The sequence below is a fragment of the Catharus ustulatus genome, chromosome 1, assembly GCF_009819885.2.
Source record: "Catharus ustulatus isolate bCatUst1 chromosome 1, bCatUst1.pri.v2, whole genome shotgun sequence".
NCBI classification, from domain to species: Eukaryota; Metazoa; Chordata; class Aves; order Passeriformes; family Turdidae; genus Catharus; species Catharus ustulatus.
The window spans coordinates 117,904,468-117,926,459 of NC_046221.1; the positions used below are offsets into that span (position 1 = coordinate 117,904,468).

At 40.5% G+C, this 21,992-nt stretch overlaps 1 protein-coding gene across 3 annotated transcripts in view; it reads right to left on the bottom strand.

The window, feature by feature from the left end:
* The window catches only part of PRKDC (protein kinase, DNA-activated, catalytic subunit), an 85,013-nt gene that overhangs the window by 19,452 nt on the left and 43,569 nt on the right, over positions 1 to 21,992 (bottom strand). For all 3 annotated transcript variants that reach the window (XM_033058353.2, XM_033058344.2, XM_033058360.1), the window contains exons 49-68: positions 21,329 to 21,472; positions 20,951 to 21,102; positions 20,254 to 20,385; positions 19,715 to 19,826; positions 18,195 to 18,319; positions 17,952 to 18,101; positions 15,339 to 15,512; positions 14,415 to 14,513; positions 13,562 to 13,772; positions 12,807 to 12,996; positions 12,243 to 12,458; positions 10,888 to 11,000; positions 9,746 to 9,877; positions 8,426 to 8,605; positions 4,924 to 5,132; positions 4,336 to 4,474; positions 3,716 to 3,904; positions 3,021 to 3,245; positions 2,310 to 2,418; positions 1,513 to 1,624 (exon numbers count right to left, since the gene is read on the bottom strand). In XM_033058353.2, the coding sequence (XP_032914244.1) occupies positions 1,513 to 1,624; positions 2,310 to 2,418; positions 3,021 to 3,245; positions 3,716 to 3,904; positions 4,336 to 4,474; positions 4,924 to 5,132; positions 8,426 to 8,605; positions 9,746 to 9,877; positions 10,888 to 11,000; positions 12,243 to 12,458; positions 12,807 to 12,996; positions 13,562 to 13,772; positions 14,415 to 14,513; positions 15,339 to 15,512; positions 17,952 to 18,101; positions 18,195 to 18,319; positions 19,715 to 19,826; positions 20,254 to 20,385; positions 20,951 to 21,102; positions 21,329 to 21,472 (3,113 nt within the window). The remainder of the gene's footprint in view (positions 1 to 1,512; positions 1,625 to 2,309; positions 2,419 to 3,020; positions 3,246 to 3,715; positions 3,905 to 4,335; positions 4,475 to 4,923; positions 5,133 to 8,425; positions 8,606 to 9,745; positions 9,878 to 10,887; positions 11,001 to 12,242; positions 12,459 to 12,806; positions 12,997 to 13,561; positions 13,773 to 14,414; positions 14,514 to 15,338; positions 15,513 to 17,951; positions 18,102 to 18,194; positions 18,320 to 19,714; positions 19,827 to 20,253; positions 20,386 to 20,950; positions 21,103 to 21,328; positions 21,473 to 21,992) is intronic.

The following is a 21,992-nucleotide window of genomic DNA, read 5'->3' on the forward strand; positions in this document are numbered from 1 at the left end:
ATATATATATTCAAGGAAATTAATGTTCAAAAGTGTTGATTTGCCTAACAGCAAACAAAACTAATAAAAAAAGTCAAACTATAACTATCACCTTTATCAGAGCTAAAGACAGGCCTCAGAGTCTGGACACTGCTAACAGGGGTAAGGTTGACCCTGAGACCATTCAGGATCTCAAACTTACAAAATCAGTATTAGAAAATGTCCATTATAGAGTGGGATTTTTTATTAGTTAGTTCCTTTGTGCAAGCTACAGTCCCTAAGTTCACCAAGCCATCACTTGCATTCCAGCTTCACAGATGTGCAAACAAACAGGAGTCTCAATTATTTAGTGTGAATGCTGGGCTGTGTTTTATGCCAACCTGTTATTCAAATGTTTTATCACATCAACATGTGCCAACATCAAAATCTGTGTTGCAGAACAGACCAGCAACCACACTCACCTTTGGAAAGGGAATTGCCATGAATCAGTGCTGAATCCTGTTGCTCCTGTTACTTAACTATTTTAATATCTAATTTAATAGCACATCTCATTATGTAGACTGTTACTCAAAGCAGAGGACAGCACTACACTCTGAAGTGACACTGGGCACATCCTTTGTTACTAATTTGAGACAAAGGTTTTCTAAAAGCACATAAAGTGTTTAAAACCCAGACAACCCTCCAAGTCATAAATGTTTTGAGACTTTTTTCAAAAGCAAGCCATGTATTCTTCCTAATATAGAACTGCAATAAGTTCTTCTGTAGCCATGCTTTCCTGACACCAAGAGATAACAAAATAAATCACAGAGCACAGTATGTATCAGCAGAGCTACTGAAGAAGTTACCACACAGGAAAGGAGGACTAAACTAGATTTTCACTAGAATGAATCGGGAGGAAGACAGACACAAGGGCAGAAAACTTTCAAATTTCAAAAAGTATTTCAGTTTCTTCAGAGCTAATCCAAAGGAGTCTCCAGAGAGCCTTTGTTCTTTCTAGCAACAGCTGCACAACAAAGTCTCCAATTAAAGCACTGGTTATTAACTTTCCCATAAACAGGTGAAGCACTGAGAGTGACAGGGCTAGGCTGGTTTTGTATGCTCCTTCATTTTGAAACTGCCTACAAAGCAGGTAAGTATTTTTATTCATAACTGCTTGGCCTTTTTTGGGCGGTGTTCCATTGAGCAAAATGCAGCTAATCTACTCAATTACAAGTGAATATGTTTAAAGGCTGCTGCAATGGGCCATCTTACACAGCGCAAATAATCACAGATGCAAGACAATGACTAAACTAACATCTATGTTTCCCTATCAAAATACAATTTATTCCCTAGACATTTCTCAACCTCCTTTTGCTCCTCATCACAAGTTAGTCACACAAACTCCCCAGTTATATAGAAAGCTACTACCACAGTTAAAAAAGAGAAAAAAAAAAAAGTCCCACATTGGACCAAAACCCTCCCAGACAAAAACAAGCAGCATTAGGAAAAGCACTTCCTGGAACTCAACAAGCTAACCCAAGAACGCAATTTTACCGATTTGTAATGATATCATCCCAGATGTTCATAGGATCCATTTTAGCATCTGGGTATCTGCTTGTCCAAGTTCTGAGAAGTCTCTTAAGGGAAGCCTCTGAAGCTAGGTTACCTAGAAATCAATTAAGAACATTTGAAATGCATCTGAAGCCAAACAGCATGAAAACAGACTAAACAAAATATAGTCTAACATTCAGACCAGAAAACCGCAATTAAGCAACCCACTTGTATTTTTAGGTTTGCACTAAAAATACTACTTAGTGATCATCACATTATTTTTGTTTATTACTGAAGCACAGGGGATTCCATAAGGACATCTCTGTCCACTGCCACTGGGGATTACCACCAGGTAGTTTCCTTTCCATATATGAACATGCTGGAATATAGTGGAACTGTTAACTAAATTTAATATCTAATTTGGGTTATGCACATACATGTGTACTTCAGGCCTAAAGTCAGTAGGTGCAACTTATATACCACATCCATTTTCTTATCTCTGCTAACTGTTATTTACTACCAAAAGTTAGTTCAATAAAAAGTTTAAAACTTTAATTGACACTTTCAAAAGAGATGCTTAACTCTTATCACAAGCATTATGCTAATTAAACACTGCAATAGAACACAAAGTTATGTTCAGTCCTATCTTACAAAACTGTAATAGGCCTTACTGTCAAGAAGACAGTAAGAAGTCATTCCAGACTTCTGCTTCTTCAAACAGCAGTTCAGAAATTCAAAGTTCAGGGAATCACAATTACTGAATACAAAAGGAAAATTGCTGAGAAAAAAAAAATCTTTACTTCTCTTGGTCATAAAATTGATGAAATCCTGTATTTCTGTCAAAGCTTGTACAGACTGCAGTTTGGTCATTCGACTTTGATATAACAAGGAATCAATACTGGAGTAGCTCTGAAAGGAAGGGAGAGAATCAAAGACAGATTTTAAAGCATGGTTCTGTTCAGTGGTCTACAAATTACTGATCTGATGCTGCTGTATGTTATGCATTAGAACCAAACCTCTTACAAGTAATTTAATAGCTGATAATCAGAGAGCAGCTCTGCTTTAGACAAGCACAGAGGCATATTCAAGCTGCAATTCCTATGCTAGGTTTTAGCAAAGTCCTACAGTCTAATCAAAACTTGGTAATGGTTGGAATTTGTAACTTCTCAATGCAACACTCTTTGCAAGCTTGTTCTGGGGACAGGAGGTTCCTGAAAAGATGAACAAAATAAAATTTTATTGTCCGCACAAACAATTACTCTGAAAAACGTATAAAAGATTAAATCAGCAAAACAAAACAAACTAAAACGGGAGGATGCACTCCACTGGCTCACTCGCCTTTCGTCATTGTAACCAGTGAATTTAGAAGTTTTGTCACATTACATGGAAGGCAACTAAATTTCATTGCATTTGAGTGTTTCTCTTGAAACACTAGCAGCAGCAATAGCAACAGCAGTTTCACTGTTCCAGTTTACACAAAAAACCATAACAGAGACAGAAGACATTATTACCTGCATGAAGATCTGCATGCCATTGCTAATGTAGTATTTGGCTCTGTCAAAATCATCTTGCAGGATGTACAGGAGACTAAGTTCTTGGCTGTAGTGCATTTCTATAATGGCTTTCTTCTGTTCTGTCTTCATTGCCTCATCAATAAAGGTTAGCAAAGTCTGGTCATTCTCTCCACTGAGCAGTAACTTCAACTTACTGCGTATAATATAGGGTAGATATGTCTCCTACAAAGTGAGAACATAGTCTTTATTTCTAAATCAAATAAATACAAAAACATTTTGAATTTTTTAAAAGATATTTTTCCTCTAGACAAATTCCTATTTGCTAATAAATCACAGGAGCCTTTTCCTATAGCTCAAGAAGTTATTAGTAAATTCCACCAGTTTCAAAACCCATGGTTTCTTAAAACAGGAAACAAATATAAGAGAGAAAAGCAACAAAAAAGACTTGCAAAAGGAAGAAGGAGACCATAAAGCTGGTCCCATGGGACCTGCCATAGACTTGAAAAATTAAACATCAAAAAGAACAAGCAGAAGTAATTGTTTCAATTTTTTTACTGTATCAGATTCTCCACTAATTTCCATAATAAAGTAACCCAAACAATGCAATTGATTTTCATCCATAATCTCAATACTGTAGGACATCTCTGCAGGGATAAAAATAGTACAGTATCAATGAAATAATTTCTAAAAACCTGAAAAAATGGATCATTCCATGTTTTGCTTAGGTCTGGAGGTTTTCCACTATCAATATTAACAGTAGCACAGTACTCCAAAGACTTCCACATTGTGAGGTGGTCATAGCATTCCAGAGATGCAAGTTCCCAGAAGTCCTTCTCTGCTTCTGTTGGCTCTCCATCTTGCCAGTCTTCTTGGGAGAGTGCCTAGGGAATGAATTTGGAGGGGAGAATAGTGCCAGACTCCAGCCAAGAATCTGCTTCAATTCTAAGTCATCAGCAACTTAACTGTAATTCATTGTCTCATAAAAATACCTATCCATTTACCAGAGTGTGACAGCAACATTAAATGCAGAAAAATCAAACTTGGCAGTGTTAATGCATAAATTAATTTCAGGTAGCTGTCTTCAGTAAACCTGCATTTTTGAAGAGCGAACATTTTAAAAGAAGGTTACAGATCTGTCCTCAATTTTACCCACTGCAACTCATGCCATGAACACATGCAATTTGCTCCCTCAGGGCTGCAGTGCGCTCACGTGTTTTTATTTGTCTGCCTAGATAATTGCACTTTTTTCTAATTTGATTAGTTTTAAGTCATGAGAGATTTATGAAACAAAAATATCTTCTTTTCTTCTTACCTTATCATAATATTGAGCTGCTTCAGCATAATCATTCCTTGCTTCTGCCAACAAAGCTTTCTGTGTAATTTCCTTAGTCCCAATCTTACCACTGAAAATGCCACGAAGGGCATCATAATCCCCAAGGGATCTGTAGAGCCTAGTAAAATCGAAAAGAGAAATCTTTTAAATAGCTCAGCAGATGTATATCAATGGAAAGAGATGCTATCTAAATAAAAAAAGCAATAATACTATCAGCTTGAAATAGTAAACTTTTAGGAAGTATTTCTTATGTAAGATCAGAAATACATACTTAACTACATAAACTTCATCTTGTAGGGCAATAGCTGAACTATGGAAACTGCTGCAGTTGAAAAGCTATGAACAAGATGTTTTTCAGCAGTCTGACTTCTTATGAGTCTTTTCAGCACCATAAGAATGCAGTTTTAAAGTCTCGCTGCTCTCACTGACATTATTAACTGAGAATAAATGAAAAGCTAATTTTAATTCTAAAAGACAGACAAAAAAAGAAATCCCACACGCCACAAAAGCAGAGTTCTTCACAAGGCAAGCCTAAGTGGGAGTAAATAATCTCAAACAAGAATTTACTTAGCAAGTTCAATCCATCTGATCACATCTGGGGGCAGCTCTGTCCTCCCACGCATCCTTTTGGACGGGGGCTCCTCTGCAGGGGACAGAGCCATCAGGGCACGCTCCAGGAGAAGGATGCCCACTGGCTGCTGCAAACTTGCAAGGCAGCTCGTGCTCACATTAGCTGAGTCCAGTTCCAGTAGCTCTCTGTGCTGGTAACTCATTTCCTGTAAAATAAAACAACAGGTGTGTCTATTTGGTGTAAGACTATACAGATCACTTATTTGGTATCCTTTTTCTTATAGTGCAAGCTTTGGAAATAAGCCATTAGGCCTCCAGAAGTTCCCAACTCAGGGAAAACTGGAATCCTTTCCTTCTGTGCTGTTGCACTTTGGACAGAGAACAGGACAGAGTAACCCATATACTTTGGCTCCAGGACATGGGACAACTCTCTGGATAGAATCACAAGGAAAGTGGGGGAGAGGTAGATGGACACACTGACAGCCTGAACTTTTCCTTCTGTTTGTTGGCAGGATTTTGCCTGCTGTACAGCAGCTGCGCTCCACTTAGCCTATTCAGTGGTGCATTCCTGCCATAAGCCAAAGGCACAAATTACTATGAAGCCTTCTCTGAGCTGGAGGTTTTCTATCCACACACTCAGTCAGTTTCAGCACATCACAGCTTCCTGTTAGGCTCCTCTAGTACTGGACTCATCTACTCCTGCCCAATTTAAAGACATGACAATATTTCTCTTTATTATATTTAACATTAGTTCAACTCAGAATAATCTCTTCTTCAGGGACAAGCATTCTTGTTTAGTTTAAGTTTTTTTTTTTTTTTAATACTTAAATCACTATTCTAAATACAGGTAAATAAAGCAAGAAAGCAGCATGTTTATTAAAACCAGTGTTATGCTTTTCCTTTGTTTTCTTTTCCACCAAGAAAAGTTGCAATATTATCTTAAATAAGCAGAAGAAAAAAATTCACAACACGGAAGAGGCACAGTATAGCCTTCATTACAAGAAACAGCAGCACATATTAGAACAAAAATTAAAATCAGATTCTTGCAACACAGCATGTTCAAGAATACTGTGTGAAAAAATCCCCACTGTTTGGAAATTGAACAGGAGACCGAGAATAACCAGGTTACATTGCTTTGATAAGTGATAGTCATCACAAAAAACTACTGAGGAGACACCTGGCATAAGCAAACTCAAGACACAATTTATAAGTTGGGACTCTCACACTAATAAATTTGTGCACAGTAAAGAAAGAGGAAAAAAAACCAGTCTCTTGTAGCTTCCGAGTTACAGACCAGGCAGATCCCAATGAGGGGTTAGCATATATATTTCAACTACTATTAAGGCAATTTCAATTAGCTGCACACGTGTCCCAGACATATTCCTTGACTGCCAGCTTTTATGGGTTACATCAGGAACACAGTGACAACTGCACAATCTAAAACCTTAAGAACAACTTTACTAAGGTAAGATCAAAAGCCCTTTTTCATAACACAGGAAAAAGTGAAAGAACTGTGTAAATGTAATGGTATGTCCCAAGAACGAATATCCTTCCCAAACCCAAAATTTACAGATGTCATCCCACATCAAAGGAGGTATCTTTCTATTTATTGCATTTTGGTGACTATTTGATCACTTATCTTCTCAAAGCAGAGGGAATGTTCCCTGCTCCATATGCAATGAGCACTGTCTACTTGCACCTTATGTTCAAAGATTAGGGAGAATGGCATTCAAGCTGGCCTGGCAGCTAAAATATTTCTAAAGCAATTATATGTTCTTCAGAGGCCAAGAATCTCTTTGGAGGCTATGTAAACTTTTGTCATGGAGTTAACCTCTTTTAGTATTCTAGTTGGCTCTTAATTTGCCTGAAAGTGAATCCCAGAGTTTCATAGTCAATTTAAACATTATATGTGTAGATAAAACCAGCACTTTTAACCCACCAAGTTACTCTCCTGATGGGATGTGAACCTGTAGAAGATTAAAAAGTCAAACAACCAGAAGGAAACAGCAGTAAAGTAGGAAGTCATTCTGAAACCAGCCAGTATTTATTATGCTGTTGGTATACAGGAAAGAAAAGCTGTACTTCCAAATGGCCAAGCCACTAGGACAGTCTTTGTGAGTCAAATGAAAGCCTTGACACTGCTGTACTCTTGCTCACACTCACAGCTTGCTCTCTTGATCAATGTGAACTCAATTCCCTACTGGGAAGAAACTTCCTCTCACTACTTGCAGGCTGGCTGGACTTCATGATATTGTACTTTTGTTACTGATGAGGATGGCAAGGAGATGTTCTTATTGCCCTTACAAAGTCCATATTTTTGATGAAGTTGAACTTACCAACTTCTTGAGTCTTTATTCTATGTCTATTCAGAAAAAAAAGTAGCCTAATGCAACAGTGTCATTAGCAGGGTCTAGACAGCATAATTCAACACATATAATGTCATCACGACAGAGAACCAACAAATGCAATGCAATGTCAAGAGGGAATATTAACAGACAGCTATTGTGAGACGCTGGCTCAAAAAATACCAAGACAGCCCAGAAAAATCCCCATAGTATTTGACCTTTCATGCAGCTGCACAGAAAAAAGTAAACAAGAAATTGCATTTTTTCAGATGTGCAATTACAAGTACTAAGAAGAAAAGTGTCTCTCTGTTTACAAAGCTAGTTCAAACTAGATGGTTCTCCCGTATTTGGAATGACACCTACTGGCACAGAGTACCTAAATCTTCATGACAAAAAAGAAACCATTAGCTACCACTGGAAAAAAATTCTTTTGAGAGCTAGGAATCCAACAACAATACAATTGATAAGAATCATTAAATGCAGTGACAATGGGTATGTAACATCTGCTGGGACAAGGTTTATCTCCCTGAAAATTGGGTTAAAAGTTGAAATTCACAATCTATTCCAGGTCAGTATATTTTCATAACAGAAAGGCTCGTGTTTCCTCTCCAGTGAAACAACTGTGGTGCACCCACTCATCCTCTGGTGAGCCCCTCCTTCATTACTGAAAATCCCCAGACAACTACTTCAGGGGACTAATTTGAAAAAAATAAACAAGAGAGGCTAACAACAAACGGTCTGACAGCTACTGATATCCTCAAGACATCAAAGAATTCCTCAGTAAGCACTTCCCAGAAACAGGAAGATAAGCAAGACACCTACATAACCCTTTCAATTGTTCTCAATTCCCACTTCAATTGAAATGGTTTTCATTTGTAATCAAACCTCTTCTTGTTACTGATGCAATTAAAACATTAAAAGGTGACTCAAACTCTAGAGATCAGAAATCATAGAAACCTTGAAAAATCAGTTCAGAGGTATGAACTACCTTGTTCACCTTAAGTGTCACTTGAAATACCCATTTGGTTAACAATTCTCCTCCCATCTTTCTCTAAACTTCAGTGACAGTATTTGACCTTCACGACCACTGCGTTTATCACACATTCAGAGAGACATCATATCCAGCTACTTTCATGCCATATATCAGGATTTACCTGGATGCATGCAATGAACGGTGGAAAGTATGACAGGCTCATACTGAGGAAATTATTGAAGTCGTTCAGCAGCTTCTGGACAATGGTGTTTTTCTCAGAAGAGTTTTTAGATTTTTTTACCTCATGAAAAATTCCACTAAACAAACTGCTGAAAAGTTGCTTGGCAAATGTTGGATCTTTCTGTAAATTACAAGAAAAACAGTAAGGTTACCGAATTTTGCTGTGACACAATAGACTACTAAATAAAATTAAAAGATATGATCCACCCTGAACCTGATCCCTAGACACTCTTTGGGAGTGGACTATTTAGTCTGGCACACATCTCACCTGTGCTGGGAATTACTGCACTACCCTCTCAAATCCCATTTCAATTCTTCTACATAAGAAACTTCAAGGCAATACAGGTTTTCAGGCCAGAGCATTAGGGAGAGGGTGGAATTTGCAATTTTCACATACTCACAGCTCCCATTACAGACACCCAATATCATGTTAGGGATACCACAGTCCATGAAGTGAGTTTCAGGAAAAAAAAGAAGACATCAATGTGTGAGGAGTCCTGGTCCTAAAAACTGAGTCAGCTAACAGAGAGACAGACTGTCTGTACAGATAGGCAATTTCATCCAAGACTTAAAGGCATTTTTTCAATCCATAAACACATTTGTTTGTGTAACATAATCTTATGCATCTTTGTCTATCATGGGTCTGGAATTTGGTCTAACTCTTTATCTAAGGCTATTCAGAGAACTCGTGAGTGTGCTACTTCCACCCTTTACAGAGAGATAAGGGACTATCAAAAGCAATGAAATGCAAAGGTAATCAGGAAGATTATGATTTCCCAAGGACTGCAAAATGAGATTCAGACTACTGTTCAGTTCAGTCTATAGTTTCTTCCACTCTCATGTAGGAAAAGGAATACTAGATCAGCTTTACTGAGCAGTTTGAGTCCAGTCTTAGTCACACTAAGCTACTCTGTATCTTTACAAGTCTATTACAGACATACAATACAAGAGAAATGGCTGTTTTGTTGCTGAACAGTGAGATGTCCTTTGCAATAATGTCTGCAGAGACCAGAAGAACCTGCAGGAAATGGAAACAGCCGATATATCCAGTCCTCAGCTGCTCAGGTGAGGCAAGCAACAAAGCCCCTTCTCTGAACACTGCACCAGCACAGAGGCAGAAGAAACACTCAAAACAGTCTTTAAATGTGTATCACAGTGGTTGACTGCCAAACTACAAATCAGCTTTCAAAGTGGTTGCCCAGCTACATGACACCTTCCCTACCAGAAAACATCACAAGTGACATTTGAACAGCAGACAGACCTGGGCAAGGCCCTGCAGAGGGGCAATGAGACTGCAGTATTCAATCTGGATGTCAGGAAGGTCTCCCACACGGTAACTTCTGTACAAAGTAACCTGGGCATCATACTTCATCTTCAGCTCAGATTTCATCTCCTGAAATGCATAAATCATGTTAAAAAATAGGAAATGGTCTCAAGCTCTGCCAGGAGATGTTTAAATTAGATACTATGAAAAAGTTTTCACCAAAGGAGTGGTCAGGCTTTGAAACAAACCTCCCACAGAAGTGGAGGAGACACCATCACTGGAAGTGTTCAAAAGCGTTTAAAAGGGGATTTTGTTGGGTGCATTTTGGACTGCCATACAGAACACATTTACAGGTTCTCTCTTGTAGGCTGGGAGGAAATGGTAGCCTTAGCCTGCAAGTAAAAATAAATGGGCTAAAATAGGAGTTGGTGTGGTTCTTCCAGACATAAGTTCTGTTTACACAGTTGTCTGCATCTGCAGAGTATTACAGGAGTGTCTCAAACTGGTAGCTCTCAGTCCTGGGTTCCTCTGCTCTTGGGACTAAATGCTATCATTTTTTTATGATAATGTGTGTTATTTTTAGTAACAGGAACCTCTGAAAAACTGCTACAGAGCTTAAAAACACTTAGACTTATTGTAAGTACATAACACAACCAGGAAACCCACAAAGTAGTAAGTTTCTGGCCTTGATAAACACTCAGCAAAAGATTATGACTGACATTCCTTCAGGTTAAAAGTTCAAGACATTTCTGGTTAGTCCATCAGCTGTACCACATTTTTGAGTTCACCTTCAGACACTGGATAATGTTCTCCAACTATTTCTGCAGCTCCAGACTGACAACTGTAAAGAGCTTCCCAATAGCTGTTAGGGACTCCCATCACATAAAATCATTTCATGCACTTTAAGTGGCAGACTGGAAGTGTTATCATCCAGCTCTTTTCATGCCCATGCTAAGTAACATAATTTAGCTTTAAGGCCACAAATAGTATTATTTCCAAATTAAACCTTCTAAAGCTCTAAAAGTAGCAACCAGTACCTTACACCTACCTTTTCTTCACAAAGTTACTACAAGAGATGAAGTACAAAACTGCAAAAAGCATCGAGACTTAAAGTTTTAAACTTATTTGGATTGACAAACCTTTTCTCTTTTCTGTTCAGCCAGGCTTTTTCTGGCATAAATCAGACTGAGTTTGTCTTGGTCCTTCAAAAAACGTCTCCGCAGTCTTAGAATTTCTGCTCGTTCTTCTATACCTAGGGAACATATGATCATGTCCACAGCTTTTCCTTTCAGATTTAAGGCAAAAGCATCATATAAAAATGAACATCTTTGTATTTACTAGCTTACCAATTAGTCTCCTAAATTTCCTAACAAACAACTCAATGCAAGGCCTTTCAACAAGTTAGTCAATGTTAACAAATTAAGTTGCTCTTAGGAGAAGAGGTCATAAGCATTTATATAGAGACTTCATGCACATGGATGAGGTATAAAGATCAGACTACTGTATAGGGAAAGACTCTAAAACTCATTAACAAATATGCCCCATATGCCAGATTTATTTTAAGTTTTCAAAGGCATTTGCACTATATTCCAGAAAGTATATAACTCCCTAAATAAAAGAGGTGATATTCAAATATTGTGTAGTAAGAATATTGCACTGTATTTTTTAAGGTACAATTACAGAACTGCCACTGGATCTACTGCTCAGAACAGCCATGGGGAAAGGCCACTTAATGGACTGTCAGTTCAGTCCACTTCCTATAAAAGGAGAGTGAGCAAACAAAAACATACCACTGTAACTGGCATTTTCCTGGGTATAAGACCAGGGACCAACTAAATGGTACCCTGAACTCTCTATTTCTGTAGCTCTGCATGAACAACAGTCCATCATTCATAACTGCCCTGAAACACCTCTCAGGCACTGAAAAGGTTAATCTTTATAGCTCTATGCCAGAATTTCTAATGTCATAATTTTGGTCAAAATTTTAATGACAAAGTAGAAAAGGGTTAAACAGGGAAAAGGATCCTAAGGCACTTCAGATCAGTACAGATATTTTTCACTTATTGACTGGGTGGAAGAAGGAGCATTCTCAGAAAAAAGCAAGGACTTCGAATGACATTGCAAAATGCTGGAGATCATGTCAGCACAGCTGAAATGGTTTAGAAAATAAATTAAAAGAGATCTCTTCCTTAAAGAGCTATATTTAAAACAGAAGGGTCAGAACTGTCTGATATTCATGCTGTGATACCCTTACAGAGAGGTAGGAAAGAATGGTTTCTCATCCAGTCAGGTCTTTCAATCAGCAACAAAGTTTTACAATTCCTAGCACAATCCTAGCTTTTTGTATCATCACACACTCCTGGAAACAAAATCTCTCAAGGTGAACCTCAATTGGACTGTCTCAAAGATAACGGATTGCCAGTCAAATAACTAATAAAGATGGTTTATGAAAGCATACTAATTGCATAAAAATTGCACAGTAAGGCTTACAGACCTTTAGTTTTGCTGTCCACTTCATCTCCAGGTAAAGCCAACCTTTTTTTCCCAAAATCTGGCCCCAGTGGTTTAAAGGTTGCTTGTTTAAATTTTTCACTCCGTCTACTAACCAACAGCATGGATGAAGACAAGGATTCAGAGGATGAAGGAACTGCATATTCTGCCAATGTGTCAATGCTACTTCCAGTTAGCCAATTAAAAGAACTTCTACCACCTGTAACAAGAAATTGCCAAAAAGCTGTAACATATATATAAATAAAACAAAAACATCTATGAGGCAGGTATTTTTTCTCTCCCAAAAATACAATTTCCTAGTGTGTAAGGGCAGAACAGATTTCAAGTTGTTAGGTAAGACAGTGTTTCTTTTACATTAGGCAGAACATAAAATATGTATGAGACTAATAAAAATATGGGTTTTTTATCATAACACAGAAAAAAAAAGCATTTGAAAACAAAATACTAAATATATTTACACTTTTACATTAAAAAATCACATGCAACAGAAATGACATGATTCCTACAGCAAAAAAGAATATTTCAAAAAACACTGGTTTGGACTTACTGCCATGCTGTGTAGGTGTAAATTCATATTGCCTTTGGGTAGCCCTCACTTGACCACCAGCTGACCCAGAAGGAGAAAGGGATCTTTCCTGGGATAAATTCCTGTGTGTACTTGGAGAAGCCTGAGTCTCCAGAAACATTGGTGTGAGCACAGTACTTCGGTAACGCCAGCTGGAATCAACCACAAAGTCCTATGAACAAAGGAAGATTTTAAGTAGAACAATAAAGATGGAGGCTTTCTGCATTTCTTCATCGAGCAGAACAGCAGAAATTACAGTCCAGAAATCAAAACACCTTCCCAGGCATAGGGGCAGAACTTGACTATATATAAAAAAACCCTCAACAAACCAAAAATATGTGGAAGTTCTCCACAGCTCAGCAAAAAAAGTCACTAATTTAGACTGGTCAGCTGAGGACTGATTTACAGCTCTTGCACCAATATTCCTATTTCTTGACAGTATTCCTCCAGTTGATGGTGCTTCTCTCAGCTACCCTCTTTTTTTAGTATTTCAGTACTCTACAAATTAGCTATATTTTAATTAAATATATATATTTTAAAAGAAAGTACAATTATTGCCCCTACAAAATCATCTAACTTCTGACACTGTGCACAGCTTGTAACTGCTGCACCTATTAACTTTGCAGCACAAAATCCTTCGAAAAATCTCCATGTCACCATTCTTTTCTAAGTCATAACTACATTAAGAAGTAGAATTTGTCACATAGTTTCATACAGGACAACACAGTACAATTCACCTGAAATTTGCACTCAGACAGCGGATGCTCAAATATTTTTCTGGAATAGTCCGGGCTCTTGCTAGTCATTTCAAGCAGAAAATTTGTGATTAGACTCAAGTACTGTGTTTCAATCTTGGTGGAATATAAAGAACTTAACAGTGACAGCATGCGGTCAAGAGTATTTGTGGGCAACCTTGTCTCATGACTCCAAAAATTCCTGACAATTAATCTGTAAAGGCAAAGAATAAAGTTATTCCGGGTTAGTAGCAAACAGAACCCCACTTCTAAAAAAGCCAAGTTAGAAAGACAAAAAAATCCCCAAGCCCACCAGCAAAAAACTCCAAAACAGTAAGCTGTTAAGGCCTTAAACTAACACTTCCATGCCATTAATCTTCCATTGAATTACACCAAATTCTTCATTCATCTGCCATGTTCTGCACCTTATTTAAAAACTTTACTCTGAAAACATTATTTCTGTCAAGTATTTTCTTCTTGAGAAGTGCTCTGGATGGAGAAGCACCAAGATCTCCTTTTTCTTTTGCTTCACCATAAGAAATTCTAAAAATCCAACATTTAATCTATTGTTGTGTGTTTGCGTACAGCAGGACCTAAGCCCTAGAACCTTAATGCAGAATTAGGTTTAACCTAGTGAAACGACCTCCCCATGGTTTAGAAGTTCATTCAAACTTACACTTGGAGTAACACCACAGGACACAATTTCATAAATTAACTTACTGGAAGAAAAAAAATGGCATTATCTCAGTGTTACTCTTTTATACTGAAATACTTAAAGCTCTAAGGATCAACTCTTTTGCTATAAGGAAAGTAAGAGATATAATTTCAGACAGTTTTCACTATACTCTTTACTCACTGCAGTTCATCATTCTCATCAATCAGTCCTTGAAGCAGCATTTCTTTTGCCACTTTAAGTATCTCCTGAGAATCATCATCTGCTTGACTTTCTGGATCACTGATGGAAGGAGAAAAATATCTATTAATGACTTCTTTCAAACAATTCATAGCAAAAAAAGAGGATGAGGATGGTGGGACAAAAAGGAGGAATATGCCTTGAAAAAATCTCAACTTGGCAAGACAACATAACATGAGGTCTTCCTTGCCAAAAATGCCTTGTATCTCCACTACTCATAAAATAAATTATCTAATAGCTAATTAATATGTTAGGTGTTTATTATGAAGTTTGCAAGGTTGAATCTAAAAAAACAGGCAGAGAATGCTTTTCACAAGTGATGCCGGAGTAAAAATTGACTGTACTTTTTCTTTGCAGTAACTGTTCATTCAAAGAGTTATCTTGGGGAAAAGCATACAAAACCCAACTAGGTTAGATAATTCAACAGCAACCCCCTTGTGAAACTGAGTATGCGCCTGCTCCCTAGTCTAAGGAGTCAAACATCAAGACCATCTTTATACTGCCAGATGGAAGCAATCCCGATCATGCCCATGGGCCTTAATGTATTTTCCACTAAAAGTAAATTTCTTTAATGTATAATTTTCACTAGTTATAGAAAAAAAAAACTGGAGTATCAAAGTTAAGACCTCTTATGCCATCCTGCTGTGGTGATGCAACATCCTAGTTCTGGTCCAAGTACTTATTCCTTACTGAAAGTGATAAAATTCTCACCAAAGGCTAGAGCCAGTTAGGCAAATTACAGACTCTCTTCTTCTGACAACTGGAAAAATCCCGCACTGAGGGACATGAAGTTGGAAGCCTGTTACAAACACTTTCACTCTGCCTGGGACAAATCACTGAAAGACAATACCAGAAGTGAATACACACCTGTAATTATCATAAATCCACATCAGGATATCATACATGCGCTGTCGACATATCACAGAAGGGTGAGAAATGAACCCTGTCACTCCAGGCAGAAGTTCTTTAAGTTCTAGTGGTTTTAATTTAGACAGCATCTTGTACACTATATCCAAACAAACCCTTTGTCTTTCATCATCCCTAAAAGAAGAGGGGGAAAAGAGACCCAGTTACATTGCTTTTCTCATCACTGCTACACACAGAACCAGAAGATCAGTTTATGTTTTAGCAACAGTATTTGGTTTTGCATAAGAGGCTTTAGGTAAATACTTTTGGACTCAATCTAAGAGTAAGAATGTAAGTAAACTAAAACAAACTACAGAAATTGGCATCCCACTGATGTTTCACTCTAAGGCTGTTTTAGGGGTGTTCAGCATTTTTCACAATGAACTAACCATCTTAACTCCCAGATTACATTACAGTAATTTCACGACCATAAGGCGCACCGGACTATAAGGCGCACCCCCCGGGAGTTGGCAAATTTTGCAACTTTGCAGATCAGATAAGGCGCACCGGAATATAAGGCGCACTTTTTTTTTTTTTTTTTTTTTTAAGTGAGGCTCCGCCCCCAGCTCCCCCCGCGCGGTTGCTGGCCAAGGCCCCGCCCCAACCCGGTAGCCATTGGCCCCCGGGCCTGCCTGTATCCGCCATTCCGTGCGGCATCCCCGGGGCTGGAAAATGCCCGGGGCCGCTCCTTGCGGCGTCCCCGGCGCCGGAAAAGGCCCGGGGCTGCTCCGTGCGGCGTCCCCGGCGCCGGAAAATGCCCGCCGCCGCTCTGTGCGGCGTCCCCGGGGCCAGGGAACGCCCACCGCCGCTCCGTGCGGCGTCCCCGGGGCCGGAAAATGCCCACCACCGCTCCGTGCGGCGTCCCCGGCGCCGGAAAATGCCCGCCGCCGCTCCGTGCGGCGTCCCCGGCGCCGGAAAAGGCCCGCCGCCGCTCCGTGTGGCGTCCCCGGGGCTGGAAAATGCCCGCCGCCGCTCCGTGTGGCGTCCCTGGGGCCGGAGAAAGCCCTTCGCCACTCCCTGCGGTGTCCCCAGGGCCGTGGAACGCCTGCTGCCGCTCCGTGCGGCGTCCCCAGGGCCCCGCTGCTCCGGGAGTTCCCTGGTGCTCCGGGTGCCCCCATGTCGGCGGGCTTGCCCCGCGCCGCCACTGCCCTGATTCCAGAGGCTTTCCCACCCTGCGCGGCGGCCGCGCTGATGCTAGTAGGCCCCCCCACGCGGAGCGCCTCTCCCCTCACATCCTGACGCTGCTACGGGACACCTCTCCCCTCACAGCCAGGCACAGCCCCGCGGGGCTGTTCCCTCCTCACAGCCCCGGAGCCGTTCCCCCCTCACAGCCCGGCATGGCCCCGCGGGGCCCTTCCCCCCTCACAGCCCGGCACGGCCCCGCGGGGCCCTTCCCCCCTCACAGCCCGGCACGGCCCCGCCAGGCCACTCCCCCTCACAGCCAGGCACGGCCCCGCGGGGCCCTTCCCTCCTCACAGCCCGGCACGGCCCTGCAGGGCCCTTCCCTCCTCACAGCCCGGCACAGCCCCGCCAGGCCACTCCCCCTCACAGCCCTGCACAGCCCCGCAGGGCCACTCCCCCTCACAGCCCTGCACGGCCCCGCGGGGCCCTTCCCCCCTCACAACCCGGCACGGCCCCGCCAGGCCACTCCCCCTCACAGCCCTGCAGGGCCCCGCGGGGCCACTCCCCCTCACAGCCAGGCACGGCCCCGCGGGGCTCTTCCCTCCTCACAGCCCGGCACGGCCCCGCGGGGCCCTTCCCCCCTCACAGCCCGGCACGGCCCCGCGGGGCCCTTCCCCCCTCACAGCCCGGCACGGCCCCGCAGGGCCCTTCCCTCCTCACAGCCCGGCACGGCCCCGCCAGGCCACTCCCCCTCACAGCCCTGCACAGCCCCGCAGGGCCACTCCCCCTCACAGCCCTGCACGGCCCCGCGGGGCCCTTCCCCCCTCACAACCCGGCACGGCCCCGCCAGGCCACTCCCCCTCACAGCCCTGCACGGCCCCGCGGGGCCACTCCCCCTCACAGCCAGGCACGGCCCCGCGGGGCTCTTCCCTCCTCACAGCCCGGCACGGCCCCGCGGGGCCCTTCCCCCCTCACAGCCCGGCACGGCCCCGCGGGGCCCTTCCCCCCTCACAGCCCTGCACGGCCCCGCGGGGCCACTCCCCCTCACAGCCAGGCACGGCCCCGCGGGGCCCTTCCCTCCTCACAGCCCTGCACGGCCCCGCGGGGCCACTCCCCCTCACAGCCAGGCACGGCCCCGCGGGGCCCTTCCCTCCTCACAGCCCAGCCCTGCTGCGGAGCCACTCCCCTCGCGGCTTGCACTTCCGGTTCGGCAAATTTTGCCACTTTGTCCATCAGATAAGGCGCACCGGACTATAAGGCGCACTTCCGGTTTTGGGAGAAAATTTTAGTCAAAAGGGTGCGCCTTATAGTCGTGAAATTACTGTAACTCAAATTAGGGGGATAACGAATGAAGGTAAATTATAAATGCTTCTGAATGTAAAAATGTTGTGGGCAGCATAGAAAATGCTATCGAGAAACTTAACTATCCATCATAATCACATGACTACTTACCTATGATTCATGATCTGGATAAAGTCTTTACTCCTTAACTGCAAGTGGAGATCAGGAACTTCTTCAGCCCGGCACATTATTACTTCCAGACAAAAGGTTTTCATCACACCATGAAGTTTGGGTATCAAAAAGAATACTGCATTCATAAACCTTAACATAACCAGAAGCCCACAAAGAAAAGCAAGTTATTCTCTATTATTCCCCTAGATTTACAGCCAACATAGCACTTAAATCATGACATACCTGTCAGCAAGAGGTGGAAAATTCTTAACAATTTTATTCAAGCACTGAATAAACTTATCATGTTGTGTATTCTGATGATGCTTTAATTGTTTTATAACACAATCATAAACTGGATCTTCAAGTATCTGAAAATGAGAAAGACAGTAAGACAAGGATCCCCATAAAAACCATTACCACGTTAATAAAACATGGTTTTGCTGCTATACTCTTTGATTCTTGTGCATTTGACTAGGCAAGATCCAGCCAACTCATTTTAACCTTTATGGTGCTTCATGGGTCCTGTACAGCTCTGCCTGGATAAAACACATGACTGCTGCTTAAAAAATATATATTTGTGAGTTTGGATTGGTGTGGAACCAACACCTTATTTTGTAGTACAAGCTGTTTAATGTGCTTATATAAATAGTAAGCAGTTTCTCATTCAGTATACAACATTTCCAACCAATGAATGTAAAAAAATGAGACATTTTTAATAAAAAGGTGAAAAATAACCGGTAACCTGTAACTAACATCAAAAGAATAAGCCTTGTTCAGGATAAAATTTACACCATCTTTGCTCATTTATTCAAAATACTAATTATAATGGAGTTTGAAAGACTGAGAGAGACTTCATGGAGACTTATGAAATACGCTTTACAAACTGTGGAAGAACAACCAAAATGCAATTAAGTGGAGAAAGCAGCAAGGATAATAAGAAGAGAAAGAAGAATAACCTACAAGGTCAGGCTAATACTCCACTTAGTCAACAACTTGGTGTTTTTGACTTGAATAGCAGTTACAGAATTATATTTAGGGGGAACACATGATCATGTCTGCATTTTGTCCTCTTTTTCTCTTATACAACCCAACACGCACTCGTCATTAGATTAAGGATCTTTGAGTGTACATTGCTGTCTGTTGTGTTTAGAACCTGTCCATGACATTTTTTTGTGCATGAATTTACCTAATTTCCCTTTGAACCTGCTGATCTGCTTACCCTAGAACCTCCTCTGGCACCAAACTCCAGAAGCTCCCGAACTATTGCGTCAGTAATTACTTCTAGCATGTGTCTCAAACTGACTTCTGTGATCGTCAAGGACAATCCCTCAGTTCTACCACTGTAGGATTTGGTGAGCAACAGTTTTGCATTCACCTTACCCACTACCTATAAAAGAACTGGGTTCAGACACAGTTATTCAAAAGGTAGCTCCAAACCTCCCAACTTGCTTTTTTTTCCCTCTTAAAATCCCCCAACTTTAAAACACACTGTGCTAGTGTTGCTGGCTGGCAAAATGTGAGTAAAGCCTCAAAAAGAGATTGTTCACTGTCAGCTCCAAAAGAGAAAGGCAAAAATTCTGCACTTAGTCTGCCCTCAAATTCTTTTCCTGTTGAGTTAGTAGTTTAGATCTTTAATTAATCTGATGGATAAAGACTGCTGAGCTTTAAATCCATTCATTTTTGGATCTGAATTGAGAAGTCATATAAAAGATGAATATAAAATTAAGAGAGGAAAGGTCAAACACAAAATACAGTTCACTTACATTTTCTCTCTCAGCAATGTATTGAAGAGCAAGTCCCAAAACTTCTGCTGCAGCCGCATAAACTTCTTTATACTTTAGTAAGCCCATGTTGCTGGTCAAAGCCTGAAAATACCTAGCAAAAAAATATATCTACTGTAAGCCACTACTCCAGCACACAAATTTAAACTTAAGCAAAAAATTAATCTGATTTGCCTAGAGTAATAGTGACTACTTTCAGAAGAGCTCAATACAACATGCATTTTCCACTTGCAGTGTTGCAAATCTCTGCTTTAGCAATTCCTGACTCTATGAATTTCCACAAAATCGCAACCCTGAAACCCACTGTAAAAAAGTGTACAATCTTCTAGATACCTTCCAAAATAAATGTGATCTGCAATTTGTAGCTAGAAAAGTATTACATCTAACAGATGATAGCAAAGGTATGATGGGACAATGGATTCCAAAGAACTAGCTCCCCTACTTCCTGCTGAACAAATTAAACTTGCTGTCTTTGGCTTGAGATTTTTTCAAGATCATTCACAAAAAACTAAATTTCTCACCTGACACGATCTATTTCACACTTTGGGTCAAAGGGTGGCAAATTGTTAGCAAGAACAATTCCCAGCAGCTGAATTCCCACTGAATTATCCTTTGTATCAGGGTCTCCACTAGAAAACTTTTCAAATATTAAACTGTTGGATAAAAACACAAAAGCAATGATATACATGAAGACCCCAAAAACAGACACATCGTAAATCGCTCACTGTCTTTGCTTCCAGGGATGCATACGCACACGTACAACCCATCAAAGGGATATTGTCAGAAAGCAGTAGATATTTAGCTTCAATTAAGTCTTTGCAAAGAAACCCACATCAAAACAACTGAAAAGAGATTGTAAGCCCACAAAAGTGTTTGACCTGTTCACAAGCATTGCAGATAGCACAAGTCTTATTAAGAGTGCACCAATATTCACTGGTAATATTCAAAACTTCAAATAAAAAATGTCTTTGCAGAGGTTACTCCTGCTACTGTTGCTGCTCCTATAATCCTTTACATGTTTTCCTATTTATCTCTCTCTCCTTGTTGCTTTTCAAATTAATTTATAATCTTCGGAGAGTTTGGTTCTGAAGTTCTACTGTTCACTGTAGGGGCAAAAAGTTTACTATTACAGCTGAATTTACCTTCCCATATCCCTTGATATTCTTTACTTACATTTTTGAAATATTGATAAAAGAAAGCTACTGTCCAAATGTTTACCTGTAAGGTATGGAGAGACAGTTCTTCCAACACTCTATAACTGTCTTTATGATTTCCAGATTGTGTCTGAACACAGCTCTTTTTGGGTGAAATGCATTCTTCATCAAGAATTCAAGCAATCTGTTAGCCAAAATCTCATCCTTAATATTCCCCTAGAAAAACAAGGATCAAAAATAAACATAGTGACTCCAAGAAGTCATAGCTTGTTTCATGAAAGCAAGTAAGTAAACAAGTTATGTTTGAAATTAATATGTAAAAGAATTGTAAAATACAAAAGTGGACTGATATATAAAATTATTTAAGAGCATAAAAACAAACTCAGTCATTCTTTACCGAACAATCACAATAACAACAAAAATTAATTTCATATTTCCTTACTTTGGGAGTGGCTACACTTGTCCAGGAAAGGATTGTAGCTACTATTTCCACTACCATGTAATGAATTCCTTCACCTCCATTGTTTCCAGAAACAACAAGTTGCAGCAGTGGACCAAGCCAGTGCTTGGCATAAGGTCGGAATACCTATGAAGAATCAATGATAAAGTATAAATGACCCAACTATTTAGTGACGTGTTGTTCAATAAGCATTACTGGAAAGTCTGCTAAACCAACCTCATTAGCACTTTGCTCAATCCCTGAGGGAACAACCGTAACAATTTTAAAATAAAAAGTATCCATATCGACATTGCTTAGAAACATTTAACCACAGAAAATGAATTATTTCACAAGAGCACAGACAGTATGGATCTTACCTAGAAAATCTGTCTTTAAAGGATTTGAAAGAGTATGCAATTCATCTACTCTTCTATTTCAGTCAGCTTTATTAGGAAAGTAGCATTAAATGGACATAAAGGTTCTTGAAATAATTCTGAAATTCAGCATTTTTTAATTGGAATATTCCAGACAGAACAACTATTCTTTAAAATATTGTATGAAGTAGGTTGAGAATGTTTTTCCCAAGAATGAGAGTTAGAAAATGTTGCTTCTCAAGTAAACACACGTTATGTTATCTCAGTATCTTTCTGCAACAAGAACACCATTT